Source organism: Sceloporus occidentalis, unplaced genomic scaffold, assembly GCF_023333645.1.
Source record: "Sceloporus occidentalis isolate IW3139 unplaced genomic scaffold, rSceOcc1.0.p SCAF_5, whole genome shotgun sequence".
Taxonomy (NCBI): domain Eukaryota; kingdom Metazoa; phylum Chordata; class Lepidosauria; order Squamata; family Phrynosomatidae; genus Sceloporus; species Sceloporus occidentalis.
In genome coordinates, this window is record NW_028316985.1 from 63,178,666 (window position 1) to 63,195,945 (window position 17,280).

At 39.5% G+C, this 17,280-nt stretch overlaps 1 protein-coding gene across 3 annotated transcripts in view; it reads left to right on the forward strand.

Annotated features, from left to right (window-relative positions):
* YAF2 (YY1 associated factor 2) overlaps positions 1–15,594 on the forward strand; it is a 33,562-nt gene extending 17,968 nt beyond the window's left edge. For all 3 annotated transcript variants that reach the window (XM_089524279.1, XM_089524281.1, XM_089524282.1), the window contains 2 exons: positions 7,417–7,569; positions 13,900–15,594. In XM_089524279.1, the coding sequence (XP_089380405.1) occupies positions 7,417–7,569; positions 13,900–14,137 (391 nt within the window). In that variant the 3' untranslated portion in view covers positions 14,138–15,594. The remainder of the gene's footprint in view (positions 1–7,416; positions 7,570–13,899) is intronic.
* The last annotated feature ends 1,686 nt before the right edge of the window (positions 15,595–17,280 follow it).

Sequence of the window (17,280 nt, forward strand, 5' to 3'; positions counted from 1 at the left end):
CTGCAGACCAGAGATGAGCAATGTGTAGTTTATGGGTAGTATGCAGTCTCCAAGACCCCCAGGAGTCATTTTCTGCCAGAAAAAATATTGCCAACTTTTTTTTCACTCCAAAATGTCCCTTAAGGAGTTTGCAGGGCATTTCCACCACCTTTGGAGGTCCCCTGGGCAACTCAAGGTCAAAAAACATTTTGAATATTTTTTGTTCCAAAATGTTGTTTAGTGGGCATGGAGGACATCTCCATGACATGGGGGATTGGCTAATTTAGGCCCCAGAGAAGCCATTTTTTAAACAGAAAGAGACTTCCTCTCACTTCCTGTTGTTAAAAAATGGCCTAAAATGGCCCAAGAAGACATATAAACATGGTGAACATGCAACTTATGCTTAGAGGAAAAAAATCTTTTTGATTGTTTTTTTAGAGGTGGGCATATTTGGGGATCAGACACTCCAAGGTCTCCTGGGGAACAATGCGGCCCCCTAGTCTCCCATACTTTTTCATCCTAGCTGTAAACAGTTGTGAACACCTTTGTTGTTAACTGCCATCAAGTTGATTTGGACTTATGGCGCCCCTATGAATGGGAGACCTTCCTATCATCATATCCTATCATCAGGTCTTGAAGACTTAGGGTTTTATTGAATCTATCAATCTGTATTTTGTTTTTCCTCTTTTCTAATGCCTTCTGCCTTAGCAAACAATACAGTCGGTCCTCCAGGTCCATGGATTCTGCCTTCACGGATTCAACCATCTTGAAAATATTTTTTTAAATCTCAAAAGCAAACCATGATTTTGCCATTTAAGGGACAACATTTTATTATACCATTGTATAATGTGACTTAAGCATCCATCGATGCTGAATGCTGGGTCCTGGAACCAAATCTTCACAGATACCATGGGCTCACTGTGTTGCTTTTTATAGTGAATTATGACTTTATCATGATAGGTCTGAAGTATAACAGTCTCAGTTTGGTCATCTTGGCTTCTAGGGAGAGTTCAGGCTTGATTTGGTCTAGGACTGATTTATTTAGCCATTTTTTAGCCATCGACATAGAACTAAAGAACACAATGAGCTGATTTTCTCAACATCATGCACTTAGGGACCAATGATGACACTGACAAAATTTCATCAATATACCATAATAATTTCTGGGTAATAATTATTACTTTATGATACCCCCATGTAAGGTGCAATCTGCAAACTTCTACAATATCAGGCATTTGGAAGCTCAAGAAACATTGGGAAAATGTGTAAATCTGGATGGTCACTACGTAGAGATAAGTTAACAACTACAAATCAAAACAAATGTTCTGTCAATTTTTTAAAAGGTGATAATTAAAACTTTACAATACCCCCTCATACTATATTCAAATATAAGCAAGCAAACACATCAATGAAATGCCAGAGACATATTACTAAGCACTTCCATTGCAATGCATACAAAAGCCTTTTGATATCACAGTATAGCCATATTAAGTCACACAGCACAGATATGGCATGTAGCATATCAGTCAGGACAGAGTCATGGTAGCATATCATGATGGAATCATGGCAGGCTCAACCCAATCGTGACAACTGTTGATGCAGTACATAATTATTCAAGATCAGATGTACCAATAGTGTGCTGTTGAGGTAAATGATTAATGGGCTAGGATTGCAATGATACTCTGCTTTTCCAAACATGCTTGCCCATATGCTTAGGATTGAAGCATTCTTCATAAATGATAATGACATAACTGAACTATTGCACTGTACAATGAAGTATGTGCATCTTTAAGTTAGAATAATCTTGAACTTTTTTTAAGAGTCATAAATATAGAATCTGGCTAAACTACTTGGTTTTGGTTTGTTTCTTAAAAATATTTTGACCAATGTATCTCGTGTTCTTTGTTTTGTTTTAGTAATTGCTTTAGTTTTCACAGAATTTTCCTTTGTGTGTAACAATATGGAAACATTTCCACTACAAAATTTGGCATGGAAACATATATGATGTATATACTCATGTATAAGTCTAGAACAGGGGTAGGCAACCTGCGGCCCGCGGGCCGGATGTGGCCCACGAGGCCTTGGGACCGGCCCCAGCCTGGTCCTGCCGCCGATTGCCGCCGGGGCCTTTGGCTTCTCGCGCGCAGGGGCAAGGGGGGCAATTGTCTATAGATGCCTCAGAAACATGCATTTATATTAACATTTTGTAAAAAATCATCAATTTTTTTTGCGTGTCCTCCACTTTTTTAAAAAAAAGTGTCCACCATTTGAAAATGTTGTCCTACATTTGTCCCGGTTTATTTATTTATTTAATTTTTTAAAAAATTATTTAATTATTTATTTTTTGGCTTCGGCCCCCCAGTTGTCTGAGGGACAGCAACCCGGCCCCTGGCTCAAAATGGTTGCCTACCCCTGGTCTAGAAATTTAGGTCAAAGAATTGACCCAAAAAACCTGAGTTGACTTATCCATGGGTCAATTTAAGTGCTGTATCTGAACTCTTATTTAAAAGAAGGAATAATAATAATAATAATAATAATAATAATAATAGGATTTATGTATATGCCACCCAATCACTGGGAATCCGGGCGGCTTACAACAGAGGGTATAATAGACGGTTCCCTGCCCTCAGGCTTACAATCTAAAAAGACATGACACAAAAGGAGAAGGGAATGGTGGGGGGGAGGGAGGGGATCAGGTCCAGCATTCTTCTCTCCCTCTGAGGCCTGGACCAAGGCAGATGGACTGGAGGGAGGGCTCTTCTTCTTCAGGCTAGCCCTGGTGGAGCTGGGTCTGCCTGGTCAACTCCCTCGCAGGCCAGAAGATGGCAGTTTTGGAGGGAGGAGTCTCTTCTTCCAGGCTAGCCCTGATGGAGCTGGGCCTGCCTGGTCAACTCCCTCATAGGCCGGAAGATGACAGTTATGGAGGGAGGAGTCCCTTCTTCCAGGCTAGCCCTGATGGAGCTGGGCGTGCCTGGTCACTCCCTGATAGGCTGGAAGATGACAGTTATGGAGGGAGGAGTCTTTCATCCCCTGGTGAAAGGGGTATAATCTGTCCTGGAAACACTGCCACCCCTGTCACTTTCTCATACATTTAGCCTTAAGAGTGAGCACAAAGAATTATTTCTGCTGATATTTTGTAACTTCTTTGACATTGTTTTGCTTTGCTTCATCCTTTAGATGCTTTGTTATATGCCTCTAAATTTTGCCCTTGACTTATCCACGGGTCATATCAAAATCCATAATTTTCACCCTGAAATTTGCCCTTGACTTATACATAAGGTCGACTTATAGTCGAGTATATATGGTAATTCATAGTAGAGTGGACCCTTGTTATACACTGGGGTTTGGTTCCAAGATCTCCCGTGAATAAAAAAAATCTGTGGATGCTCAAGTCCCATTAAATATAATGACATAGCAAAATGGTGTCCCTTATAAAAATTGGAAAATCGAGGTTTGATATTTGAAATTTATACTTTTTTTAACGTTTTCAAACTATGGATGCTTGAATCTGTGTATAAAAAATCTGTGTATAAGAAGGACCAACTGTATTAGTTAGCAATACAATGAATGAATACACTACTACTTAGAGTGGACAATTTCAGCATTGTAATTTACTCTTCAGATTAACCTTGTGTACTCATATTTAAGCATTCTAAAATAACTGTGTCATCAGCGTTCAGTTCCATCTTTTTTCTTCTCTTATATGCTACTTTGTTGTCATATCTTCAGACATTAACACCAACCTCCTCTCCCAGCTCTCAAATTCAAAAATAATTATTGCCCATATACCACAATTTTCAACAAAAAATGCCTCCAGGAAGTGTTTAACGGGTATTCCATCCCCCACCCCCAATAGTTTGGACTTCTGTAATGGGCTCTACATGGGGCTGCCTTTGAAAAGTGTTCGGAAAATTCAGCTGGTTCAAAGAGCTGCTACCAGGCTGTTAACAGGGGCAGACTACAGAGATCATACAATGCCCCTGCTGAAACCGCTTTATTGGCTGCTAGTTTGTTTCTGGGCACAATTCCAGGTGCTGGTTATTACCTACAAAGCCTTACATGGCTCAGGTCCACACTATTTGGCAGACCATTTCTCCTAGTATAAACTAACCCAGACTCTGAGATCCTCGTCCCAACACCATCACAAACATGGTTGGTGGGGATGTGAGAGAAGGCCTTCTCAGTGGCTGTCCCTAGACTCTGGAACTCCCTGCTCAGGGAGATCAGAATGGGTCCCTCCTTGATGGCCTTCTGCTGGCAGGCGAAGATCTACCGGTTCACACAGGTGTTTAAGGAATTCCTATAAAGACAGGCTGGGATGTTGGACTAGTTTAAAAATTCTTTTTAATATACTTTTTAAAAATGTTTTAAATTGTTCAGTTTTTTAATGCCGTGAAGCCGCTCTGAGTCACATTCCTGGGAAAAGAGAGGGATATAAAATAAATAAATAATAAACAGCCAAAAAGTGTCAGAAATAGCAGCCATAAGTTACTAGAACATCATTTCCAATTCAACAGAAATAGTGATCTGCTGCCTGAATGGAGTCAGGGACATGTAAAATGTTTCTTGGGGTCTCCATAGGTATTCACCCTGAACTATATATATCGAAATAAATTAATAAATATCTAGATAAATTTTATTTATTTACAAAAATACAGTAACAGTGCAGTCCATTCAAGAATGTCCCATTGTATGAAGCCTGCTGTGTTTGAGGAGATATCAGTTATTACATGTAGGCTTGCAAACTAGGACTGCAATGCTAAATCCATTTACCTGGGAGTATAATAATAAATTTTATTTCTATTTTCTGCCTCTCCCAACGGATCAAAGTGGGATTACAACAGTATTTCAACAACAAAATGTCTAAAATTACAATTTAAAAACAATTTAAAACCATGTAATATCAAAATGTAACAATACAATATTAAAACCACATTGCATCCTGCAGTAAGGTTATCTTATTTTTCCTGAGGTGAAATTTCTTCAGATCTTTATAGAAGATCAGGGGGATATGCTTGCCGGAAGAGATGTGTTTTTAGTGCCTTCTTGAAGGCATCTAAGGTTGGAATCAGTCTGATCTCTTCTGGAAGGTTGTTCCAAAGCGTGGGAGTCATAACTGAATATGCTCTTTGGAAAGTAGTTACTAGTCTAACTTTTGTGTGATCTAGTAGATTCTTCCCAGTTGTTCTGAGAGTGTGTTCCTTTAAACATAGTATGACTTAATTTTGATTGGTTACATATAGTACTGCACTCTTTTATTGATCTTTTCCTCATCACATATTTCAGATTGATTGCTTTGAGGTAATAGAGATACCCTGATTTATTTATATATCATTCAAAATTAACATGATGTATGCTGTATATAAGTCATATATGCTAAATCAGATCCCTTGATTCAATATTGGATATTGAACATTTTCTGGAAAATCTTTCAGTTTTTTTTCCTAGAAAGTATTATTCTGATTTAACCAATATGTAGTTTGGTTCCATTTATTTTTGGGGTCTGTAATAAGTCTAAGTAAGTTTTATTCTGAGATATTAGAGATATATAATGCAATCTTAAGCATGTCTACTTAGAAATAGTGTACAGGATTGCAGCCTGATAATGAAATCCTATGTCTCTTCACTGAGAAGTAATTTAGCTGAGTTCAGGTGACTTCTAAATCACCCAAATGCGGAGTACTCCTGGCTATACTAGGGTTAGGGACCATGCACCAACCGCACGGTCCCTAACCCTAGTATGTGTAGGGAGGGCCATTGTTACGCAGCGTGGTCCACATGGCACACGTAACGATGATGTCATGCATGCACCGTGTCCCAATGTGATGTGTCTGTCCTGCCCCAGGCCGCTTATGGTGGCTTAGTGGAGGTACGGAAAGGAGCTCCGAAACGGACTCCTTTTGGGCCCACACATGGTTGATGTGGCAACCAAATGGCCACGCCAACGATGCAGAGGTTTCTCCTCTTTAGCATCGGGGTGCTGTTCGTGCCTAAGGCGCAAGGGCACCTCTTTTCCAGGCACCTCTTTTCCGCCCCACACACTCAGATCAACTGGGCAGCAATTGTTAAGGGTTCCAGAGGCCAGATTAGTTGCCACCACTAAGAGGGCCTTCTCCATCTCGGCCCCCAGCCTCTGGAACGCGCTACCCTTTGAGCTCCGCTCAGCCGCCTCCCTTACCCAGTTCAGGAAGGGGTTAAAAACATTCTTGTTTGAGCAAGCTTAGCCCTGACTCCCTGACCCCTAAAGTATTCTCTCCTCGCCCCCTTCGTCAGCATGTCAAGCTGGCACGAATTGTGGTGCTTATTGTTTTATTGTAAAAGATTTTTAATGCTATGTTTTGATGTTTTTATATTGCTGTATTGTTGTATGTATGTTGGAAACCGCCTTGGTCTTATAAAGGCGGTATATAAATAAACTTTTACTTACTTACAGTGCTGGGGCATTTTGCCGCTTCTTTTTGGCCTTGAAAAACAGTAGATTGGGGCTGCAGGGCTACTGCTGAGGTTGCCCTGGCCCCAGTCCACTGCGAAAAGGGGCTGGTGCAGGCTGCCCCTTCAGTTAACTGAAGACAAAGCAGCAGTACTATATTAAGTGAAGCTGGTAAAGAGTGAAACAACAGATCTTGGCTCACACTGGTCAAGACAAAAGGTGTGTGGGAAGTTTTGCTAGCTTTTTCAGCCTGGTAAAGTTTTAAAATTTTAAATGCGCTCTCTCATTGGGAGAAGAACTGGGTTGTTGGCATAGTTAAGGAGCCCAATCTGTTCCCCTGTGGAGACAGTAACCTTAGGTCCAGAATATTCAAAACTATCTCCAAAACCTCTGTCCTTATTGTGTGCTGGAGTATTAACATGTACTTCTGCTAATGGAAACACTAGCAGTGGCGGACAGAGTTGGAGCACTGGACTGAATGCATGCTCCATAGCTCGTAGAGCTTGTTTCTGCTAGTGGGATATTGCTTCCCCCATATCCTAATCTCTCTTGAAGCCAGAAGATCTGGGGTCAGGATTGCTTTACTCCTCTCAACAGGCATTTGCATAAGTACACGATTACTACACAAGAACTTTGTTGATTTGATAGTTAATACTTTTTCATTGTTACAGTCCTCTGAGCTTCGTAAGTTAAATATCCCTTAGGAGAATGCTGGGACATTATTTGTCCAGGTTTTTCCTTGGAACTTCTGCCATCATTCCATTTTGATCTTGCTTGACTAACACACTTTGGTCTTCTACACTTACACCTTCTTACACCTGTAGACATTAGGGGACCTTCCTGGCTTCAGAATCTTAGCATTCTTTAGAAAATGAAGTGTATGTATACAAAAATATAATCATGGTTCGGTGTTGAGTTGGATGTACTGCTAACTATATGATTTATTTAGAGAAATGAATGCAGTTAAATACTTCAACATTTAAGCTTTCATATATGTGTATACACAGGAAACCTCGACCTGTCTCTCAGCTCGTTGCGCAGCAGGTTACCCAGCAGTTTGTGCCCCCTACACAATCAAAGAAAGAGAAAAAAGACAAAGTAGAAAAGGAAAAAAATGAAAAGGAAACTGCTAGCAAAAAGAACAGTCATAAGAAAACCAGGTAAACTTTGAGATTGTTTTGTACTGTTTAGAAAATATTACAATATTGTGATCATCATCCACCTGTAAAATTCTTAGAAAAGAGTATTAAATATTTTGTTACTCAAATTTATTTTTATGACATTAGGTATGACATCCTGACCAATCATGAGGAAGTGTGTGTAATATTAATACTGTTTCATTATTGTCTTTAGGACTCATGGTTAATGATCATATGGGAAAGATCCACTCAATTTGCCCTACATTCATTGCTGTTATATTTAAGCATGTGTCAGTAATAATGGATTGTAACATGTGGAAGTAGTTCTCACATAGCTGCGTGGATTTGTAGAGAATCAGATATCCAGCTCCGTGTATTTGTTGCTGGCCACACAGTGCATTTATCTATACATGGAAAAATGTATGTATATATAGTTATGTTGTTAGATTTCTTAAAGTATTCCACATATGATTTTTTTAATTCCCCTCCCCTCCCCCCCCCCCCCCCCCGTGAAATCCAGTATTCATAAACTTTAACATAGATTTGTAGAAACATCTAAAACCAGGACATGTTTACCTTTCTCTTGAAATTCAGGACATGAAGTCTGCCTTATAACAGTGACCATTTCAACAAAGAGCAAACCAAGTCACAGATGGAATATAGTTTTTGGATCTCTCTCTTCACATTTTTCATGCGGTTTCAGAGTGAGGAAAAAGTTATTTACAAATTAAATCTGAAAACTGGATGGTTTCTACTTGTATTTCAGCTCTTTACACGATTCAGATATACTCAGATGAGGGGAAAATTTCAACTGGCAGCTAGAATGTATCTGTAATTTCAGAATGTTAATTTTGCGTATTTGTATACACTGTATATATGGTGTAAACAAGATTCCAGTTTCACCAGGATTGAAAAAAAATGTTATTTTATTTTCTGTATTGTGCATGATCCCAGATGAATGGGCTGGAAATGATCACTGTCTTAGACAAGGGACACTGATGTACATAAGCCACATGTGGCAATTCCCCAAGTGACAGATCACACCACCACAGGTGGTTCAAATCATTATTTAAATATAATTGGGAGAGGCCTATTTTACGTCAAAAAAGCATTTGCTAGGAAGAGAAAGGGGAAGCAAAAGTCCATTTCAGTGACAAATTGTGTACCTCCCATAGTGCCTGCGGGCACAACTTGCTCTTTGGAGGATGACATTTTGAGGTGGCCCACTAAGGACAAAAATCATTCCTGGTTCCTCAGAAGCTGCCCACTCTCCCTTAAATTTACATGAGTTTATGCATGTCACAGTAGACAATACTGTTCTGAGACCACCAGTTAGATATTATGAAACAACACACTAGTGTGGCTAATGAACTATGATTGATAACTATGGCGGGATACAGACCGCCCGAAAGGGCGGTCTCCTGCCGCCCTCATTTGTTGCATGAGGGAGCCGCAGTGGACAAACCGCGCGGCTCCTTCACACAACAAAAAGAAGCCACAAAAAGCGGCTTCTTTCTGCGGCACCATTATGACGCCACAAGGCACCAATGGTGCACTTGCAGCGCCATAATGGTGCCGAGACTTGCGGATGCTAGGCTTCCATCACGTCAAAATGGCAGCGTCCATGTGTATAGGGCGCCACCATTTTTACGCCCTCGTTACGTGCGAGGGACAAGACGCGTCAGGAAGCGCCACCCCTTGCGCATAACAACGCCGCCCAATAGGGTCCGTCTATACAGCGCCTATATATTGTTTCTGGTCTCCCATGACACACATCCCATTTGTGTGAGTTCACAGATGACTGCCTGGAAAGATCACATTTACAGCTAAGTAGCCTGTTTTGACTCCATGTTGGAATATGAATTTCTACCATCAGTTTTAAGTGCATTTAATATATTTGCCAGAAAAAACTACAACAAGTTTTTTCTGGTAGGCACTATTACTGTACCACTTTATCTGGTAAGCACTATTACTGTACCACTTTATCAGAAATTGGTCATTCTTACCTCCCATTCAATGTCAGGTCACATGCATTTTTCACTTACACTCCTTAGAGGAAATGACTGAACTGTTGTTTAAAGACCATTATCTGATTTTGCAATCTTAGTCTTCATCAAGGCTGGGGAGTTGGAGGTTCTGCTAGGGACTCATCCTGAAAGCCAGAGATTATGTTTACTACCTGAGAGAGCCATGAATAAGATAGTAACTGCCCTAAAGAAGATGCTTGAGTTCCATATTCACTAGTGGGTGAAGCAGACAGGTGGCAAGGAGCGGCCTGTGGCTGCTTCAGCTGCAACCGGCCCAGGACCACAGTGACTGCATGGCATGCTCTCAAACGAGTTCACTGCCATAGTCCTGGTGCTGGCAGCCGGCAGGAGCAGATTAAATCCGCTCCTGAAAGGGCTGGCTCTTGCTGGCTTGGTGTTACCTTGCCATGACTTGCAGCTGCTTTGGGGGTGTGCATCATCTAAACACCATGCCTCCAAAGCAACTGGAAGCCACTTAATTTGGTCCATCTGTTTTGGGCATAGAGCTCTTTACTACGTGCTGCAAACTAAATGGGCAGGACAAAGCTGTTTTTGTATTCTAACACCAGCTTCAGGGAATTACTTAATTCTGCATTCTCTGTGCAACACAGGAAAAGGGACTTCTAAAGAAAATAATATTTGATATGACATCTAACACTGTATAATGGCTGCTACATAAGTGATAGTGGCCTATATACCATTGGTGGCTACTATAAACTTTGTGCAATTGCTTTCATATATGTAAATGGCTATGGGGGTTGGTGAAACATGTGGTACATATTGGTAATTTCTCAGCATATTTATACAAACCTTTGATGTGACCAGATATAGAGTACATCATATAGTCTACAGAAAAGTAAAACTAAAATGATCAGCAGTATCACTTCCCTTACACTTATCTTCATGGAGGACAGCATTATAATTAAAGGTCAAACTATTGGGGCGATTTAGTTTAATCCAGGTATGGGCAACTGCTTTGTTTATGTGTAAGGCCCCTCCATGGGCCACGTAATTATGTTTTGAGTGCACCAGAAGTGACATCATGACAACATTTTGGCTGATTTTTGTGTTGGGACTGAGGAATGGTAAAGGTAAATCATTGCATTTGAAGTAGCCTGGGTAGTTTTAGTCTGATTTTAGATGCTCAAAAATCAGCAGAAGCAATTTAATAAATCCTTTTAAAGGATTGGGGAACTTTGAGGTTCACCAAGGAGCTTAGAGGGCCCCAAAGGTCCACTTGTGACCTTCATTCTTCCCTCCCTTTTTAAGATGAAAGCTAGGGAGACTAAATAGAAAGTGCTATAGAATTTTTTCAATTGTGCAAGGGTATAGTTAAGACATTTTTTTCTCTCTTGAATAATTTAGAACTCAGGTTCATCCACTGAAATTCATTGGTAAATTTTTTACATACTAAAAGTCAATTCATACATTTCACTGCCATAAGGTGATAGTATGGACCTTATCACACTAGCGAAATCTCACTAAGAAATGGGATTTAAAGTAGATTTAAATTTTAAAAACTCGACAAATGCCAGAGTGAAATAATGCAAAGATAAAGCAAAGACAAAAGGGACAAAAACGGCAACTTTTTTACTTTTGGGAAGTTTTGAAAGTAAAAAGCTGCCATTTTGCCCCTTTTGCTTTCGCTTTATCTTCACGTTATTTCACGTTGGTAGTAATGTCGTGTGATAAACTTCCCACATTTGTGGGTGATAAGGTCCTATGATAAGTAGCTAAGGCCCAAAACAGGCAGGCCAAAAGCGCTGTGCCAGCACTGTAATCTCTGGAACCCTAATACATATGGATGGCGCCATCTTTATGTGGTGCCGTCCATACATGGCGCATATACGTGATGCAAATTCAAATTCTTTATTACGGTCAAAGACCAGGTGCGTGATGCAAGCGTGGTGCTGTGTCCGCGCCGCCAGGCACTGCATTTGCATCTTGGACACATCACAGTGCACTAATGGCGCACTGGTGACATTGTCCCAGTGCACCAAAAAGAACCCAGTTTTTCCAGGTTCTTTTTGGTCCGGAGAGTCGCCGCCCAGTTTGGCTTTGGGGCGGTGTGGAGAGCCCCTAAGATGACTTTAAAGAAGGATAGTTATTCTTCATGGATTCATGGAGGATAACTTTATCAGTAGCTGTTAGTAATGACAGTACCCTGGTTCAGATGTAACATGGCTTTTTAAGCAAAAATGTACACCAGCCTTGTGTCTGTTCCTCCCCCACTGCAGCTTCTCTCCTCCTTTCTCATGTGCCACAATTAAAAATGTTCTGGCCCAATTAATCTAAACCAAGTAAGACATGAAATGAAATTGGTTAATGAACTCAGAAGGTTTTCAATTGTAATATGCCAGAAACAAGAGTGGAAGAACAATACAGGCAACAAGCCTTTAGTTTAATAAACTGAGAAGTGTTACACCTAAAATGGCTTTATATGGAACCTGTATGTTCAGAGGCAGTAAGCTATTAAATACCATTTCTGGAGAACAACATCAGGGAAAAGTTTTCAATTTTACTTTGCCTGTGGCTTTCCAAAGAAATACAGTGGTACCCCGGGATACGAATGCACCGCCTTACGAAATTCCCGGGTTACGAAAAAAAATTATTTAAAAAAACTGTTCCGCGTTACGAAAGTTTTTTCGGGTTACGAAAAAACTTTTGGTGCTTTTCGGCGCTATTTCGCACCAAATCGCGGCTTTTCCCCATTAGCGCCTATGGCAATTCGGCTTGCGAAAGCCTTCCGGGTTACGAAAAGGGCAGCGGAACGAATTAATTTCGTAACCCGGGGGACCACTGTATTTAGATGATCATTGTGCACGATGCTAGTTGGTGGATTATGGTTTGATACAACAGAGCTCTTACAATCTCATCTCCAGAGTTGTATCACTTTGAGCCTGTAAAGACTGACACTTTGTGCCAGCCTGCAGGCGAACTACGGCTGAACTAGGGCGGAGCATGCACACGCTCCAAGCCCTAGTTCTGCTGCCTGGGTGCCATCTTGGAGCGTGCATGTACACACGGGGCGCGCTATGATGACATCCCTCAGGCTCAGCACCCAAATGGCACTACATACAAAGGGCTTCATCATGGTGTGCGAGCGCACCAATGGCACCTCTTCGGGTATGCAAAAAGAACCCGCCGAGAAGCGGGTTCTTTTTCGTCCTTATAGAGGCCGTGGCATCTGGTTTCGGCTGCCTCAATCCGGGGCAAAAACAGACGGCGTTGAGCTGTCCGTCTGTCAAGCCCCATAGTCTGGGACTTGCCATCAGTACTGGACTATAGATACTACATATCATAATAATGACCCTACTTGGAGCTTCCCCACATGAAAATAACTTTCAGTGGCAGCAGCTACAACTGTAACATAGCAGCAAGTTGTGAAAAGAAAAAGGTTAAAGAAAACATACCATGTTCTTTCCCCCGTTTTCTCTTTTTGATGTCCCTCCCGTATTCTTTAATGTGATGTCTCTTGACCACACCTATTCTTCATCCCACTATGCCCATCAAATGTGCTATCCCCATGTTTTGAGAACAATTCACAATGCCTATTTGGATTGTACTTGTTTTTATTAAATATTTTACTGTTTATGAAAATTTTATCTGTTTCCTTATATCCACAATATTGATGAACAATGTTTTAATAGGCTATGAGGATCAAGCTGTAACTCATTGGTTTGCATATATAAGATCCCAGGATCAGTACTTGACTTTTTCAGTTATAAAATTTCTGGGAACAAGGCCAGGAAAGGCATCATCTGCCTGTGATATGAGAGGGCTGCTCATGATCCTTGTAGATAATGTCATACTAGATGAGTGATCTTACTGAAAGGCTGCTTTTTGAATCCGTCTGAGATCTGAAAATATGTTTATAGGTAAGGAACTGAAAGCACATAACCAAGCAACAAACAAAGAGGAGACATGTTTCACATGCTCTAAGATGATCAACTGTTTATTCAGTGTTTTAAAAGCCCAGCACATTTCTACCACTCTAGGCTTCTTCCGCAAGGGCCTTCAAAAGAAATCACTGGAGTTGTGAACACTCTCCAAAATACAGGACCATAGAGACAGAGATAAGTTTATCTCTATGGGCCTGTATTTTGGAGTGTTCACAACTCCAGTGGTTTCTTTTGAAGGCCCCTGAGAAGGCCTGGTGTGGCTGAAACATGTTGGGCTTTTTAAACACTGAATAAACAGTTGGCCATCTTAAGAGCACATGGAGCTCGTCTCCTCTTTGTTTGCTGCTAAAAATATCTTTAAAAGAGGAGATGAGTTATTATTTTTAATTACCTACTTAATTTGATTGTTTATATTGTTTTAGGCCCAGGTTGAAAAACGTGGATCGAAGTAGTGCCCAACACTTGGAAGTTACTGTTGGTGATCTGACAGTCATTATTACAGACTTTAAAGAAAAAACTAAGCCACCACCTGCTTCCAGTGCAGCTTCTGCAGATCAGCACAGTCAGAGTGGTTCTAGTTCTGACAATACAGAGAGAGGAATGTCCAGGTCGTCTTCACCTAGAGGAGAAGCCTCGTCATTGAATGGAGAATCTCATTAAAATTTATTTCTTGCAGTTTCTTTAGTCTTTCCTCTCCAGAATTTGCAAATATACACAACTTCTGCCAACAGTTACCACATTTTCATGACTTGTTACCCACCATGCACGATTTGTATGTTTACTCCAGTATGATTTATGCTGTTTTATACAAGTAAAGTGCAGCAGTGAAATTAAATTTCACTGCCATATGAAAAACATTTTCAGATCAACTTTTTAATCTGCATATAAAAAAGTGCCATGAAAATGTGGTTTGAATGTTCTTGATGCAGTGTTACTGGTAAGTCCATTTTCACATTTAGTTTAGTGAATTCTAACACAGCTCTTGGATTCTATACTATTGGCATGTACTGAATTAAATTTTTATAACATAGTTCAAACTGCCTAAATATGTATTATTTGAGAATTGTGAAACATAGTTATATGTATGCAAGTCAAAGATCAACTTAATCAACTATTGCTGCAAAAGACTTTTCGTAATGATTATCTTTAAAACACCTGCTGGTACTTGGTGTGGTTGAATAGGAAAAATGTTATTAAATAAAACGTTTGTATGAATTTTTGCCAATGTCTGACACACTTTACTAGATTACTGTTACAAATTATATTGCTGGCTTCTCCATTATTTTCCTCACACATTTAGAACATTTCTTGTAATGTTTACAAGCAAAAAAAAAAGAGTAAATTGTTACAAGCATTAACTGTTTAGCTTTATAATTCAAGTATAGTACTACCTTGTCCTTATACACTGGTATTCTATGTTAAGGAACATTAATTTGTTCTCAAGTTATTAGGCTTTTTTTGTTTTATTTCCTCTTATAATCTGGATTTTATACCTAACTACTGTTGATACCTTAAAATTCAAAATTAATACTGTTCCACTAGGCTTAGCCATCTTTCCTTCACCAAGAGTAGTTCAGTGTTAAAGTGATATATCAGTTCAGCTGCAGGCTGGGATCCAAAGAGGCTCTTACATTTGTAAAAGAGTTTTAGTGCAAGCTTGCGGTTTCCCTTTTCTTCTTCAGCCATGTCTCTTTGCACTGCATCAGAGACCATTCCCAAAGATCTCCTGAGTCTTGGAAGTGGGCAGTGCAGAGGACTGCAGCTAGAAGAGGTAAGCCTTGGAAGCCGAGTTTGTGCGTGAGCATGTGTGCGTGTGTGTGGAAATTCCCTGTGCAGCCTTTTGGATCCAGGCCAATGATATTAAATGTTGCACCAGAGTGAATAAATAAGCAAGTAGTGTGTATATATAACATTTGCTCCTATATCAGCCTTTTTTTTTTAAATAAAAGATCCTTTATTAAATATTATAGAATAAATCATAGGAAAAATGCAGTTCTTTGTTTTTGATATAGTTGTGAACATTTATGCATTTTAGCAATATATAGATACAGAACAAAAAAGATTTACAGTCCCCTTCGGTATTATGTAAACTTTCCAATAAAATATTTTTATGAGTATAGGTTTTCCAGTTTTGTTTACAATCAGTTTAAATGTTTGGATGCACAAATTAAACAACCATTCATTCACTAGAAATATAATAAGAAATACATTAGGAGGGAAGATGGTTTGTAACACTAAAAAGTGTTTTTATACATAAGTGTGCCAACCAAATTAAGGGTGCTTACAGCTCAGAATGTACATTCGGTTCTAAAATGATGCTGTTTCCTGGCCTGCTGTCCTAACAATTCAGAAATCATTTATTATAACTGACCGCACAATCCTATGCATGCTTAGTCAAAAATGTCCTATTTGGTTCAGTGAGATGGCAAGATAAAATTTTATGCGACTGCAGTCTCTCACTGTAATCCTTTTAAAAGTTTTGAATCTGCAACCTGATGCTACAGCCTTTATAAGGTATGAGCCCCATGGTGCTTATGAACTGACTTTTAAGTAAACAAGCTTAAAATTGCACCACACAATTATTATTTGCATCAATAATGAAAGCGTCCTAATTCATTCTCCTCTAAAACTTGTTATGTCTTCCTATTGCTCCGTTACTTGCTCGCATCAGCATCATATAACCATTCTTGAAGATGCAGACTGACTCAGCAGGAATGGCTCCCTTTACTATAGGGCCATCAGCAGTAGGGACACTAAAAGAGCAAGAGAAGTTATCTAGTCAAATTATATATTTGAGGTTCTTACTTCAGGCTGTAATCTTATTCCTACTATTCTGGGAATATGTCCTGTTGAAGTCAGTGGAATTTAAATGGGTAGAATTGGGCTGTTAAAGTTTCTACACAGGTCATCCAGTTATTGGTGCAAGAAGCACCATTCCCATTCTAGCAAAGAATTCACTTTTCCTCTCTGAAAGTGTTTATTTTGAAACCAGTATAAAACAATAGGGTGGAAATTTTGGTAATAACTCTAACCTAAAAATATTAAGTATAACAGCCTTTCATCTAGAATATTGGAATTTTGTAGCCCCTGACAATTGTGATGTTTGCTGATTTCTTGTAGTAATGTATTTTTCTGTTTTAAACTGCAGTACTTCTACAGGCACAATGGTACTGTCTATTTTGTATGATGTTAGTTGTAAAATACACATAGTTGCATAAAATGAGTCTGATGTGATATCTAAAACTTGCATACCTCATTTCTTGGTGTTACTCTCCAAAAAACACCCAATGCTAACAAGGATATTTGAACAAACTACTACTGACATTGTTAAAATAAGATGCTATGAAACAGAATCTTCTTGCTTGGATTTCAACAGCTTCTAAATAATATGTGTTAATATTACTATTGCTTTTTAAAAGCAACATTGAGAACAATACAGAAACTACAAAAATTAGTTTCCCCCTAATAATCAGGATATTAGGGTTTTTTAAAAAATGAATTGCCTCACAGTTATCCCATGCATTGGAAAAAATGCTAGTTGAAAAATGTCTAGTAAGGAAAAAAGTAACTTCTACATGCTTCGCAGACAAAAGGGTAGAGTATCCAGTTATTATATTTTCTTCATGTTTATGGGAAAACCAACTGGGTGGCTTTGGGTAAGCACACTCAGGAAGGCAGTGGCGAACCTCCTCTGAATAAATCTTGCCAAGAAATCCTAGGATAGGGTTGCATAAGTTATAGTCAACTTGAAGGCATATAACAAAAACATCTGGGAAACTCACATTTCACATTAAGATCATCAT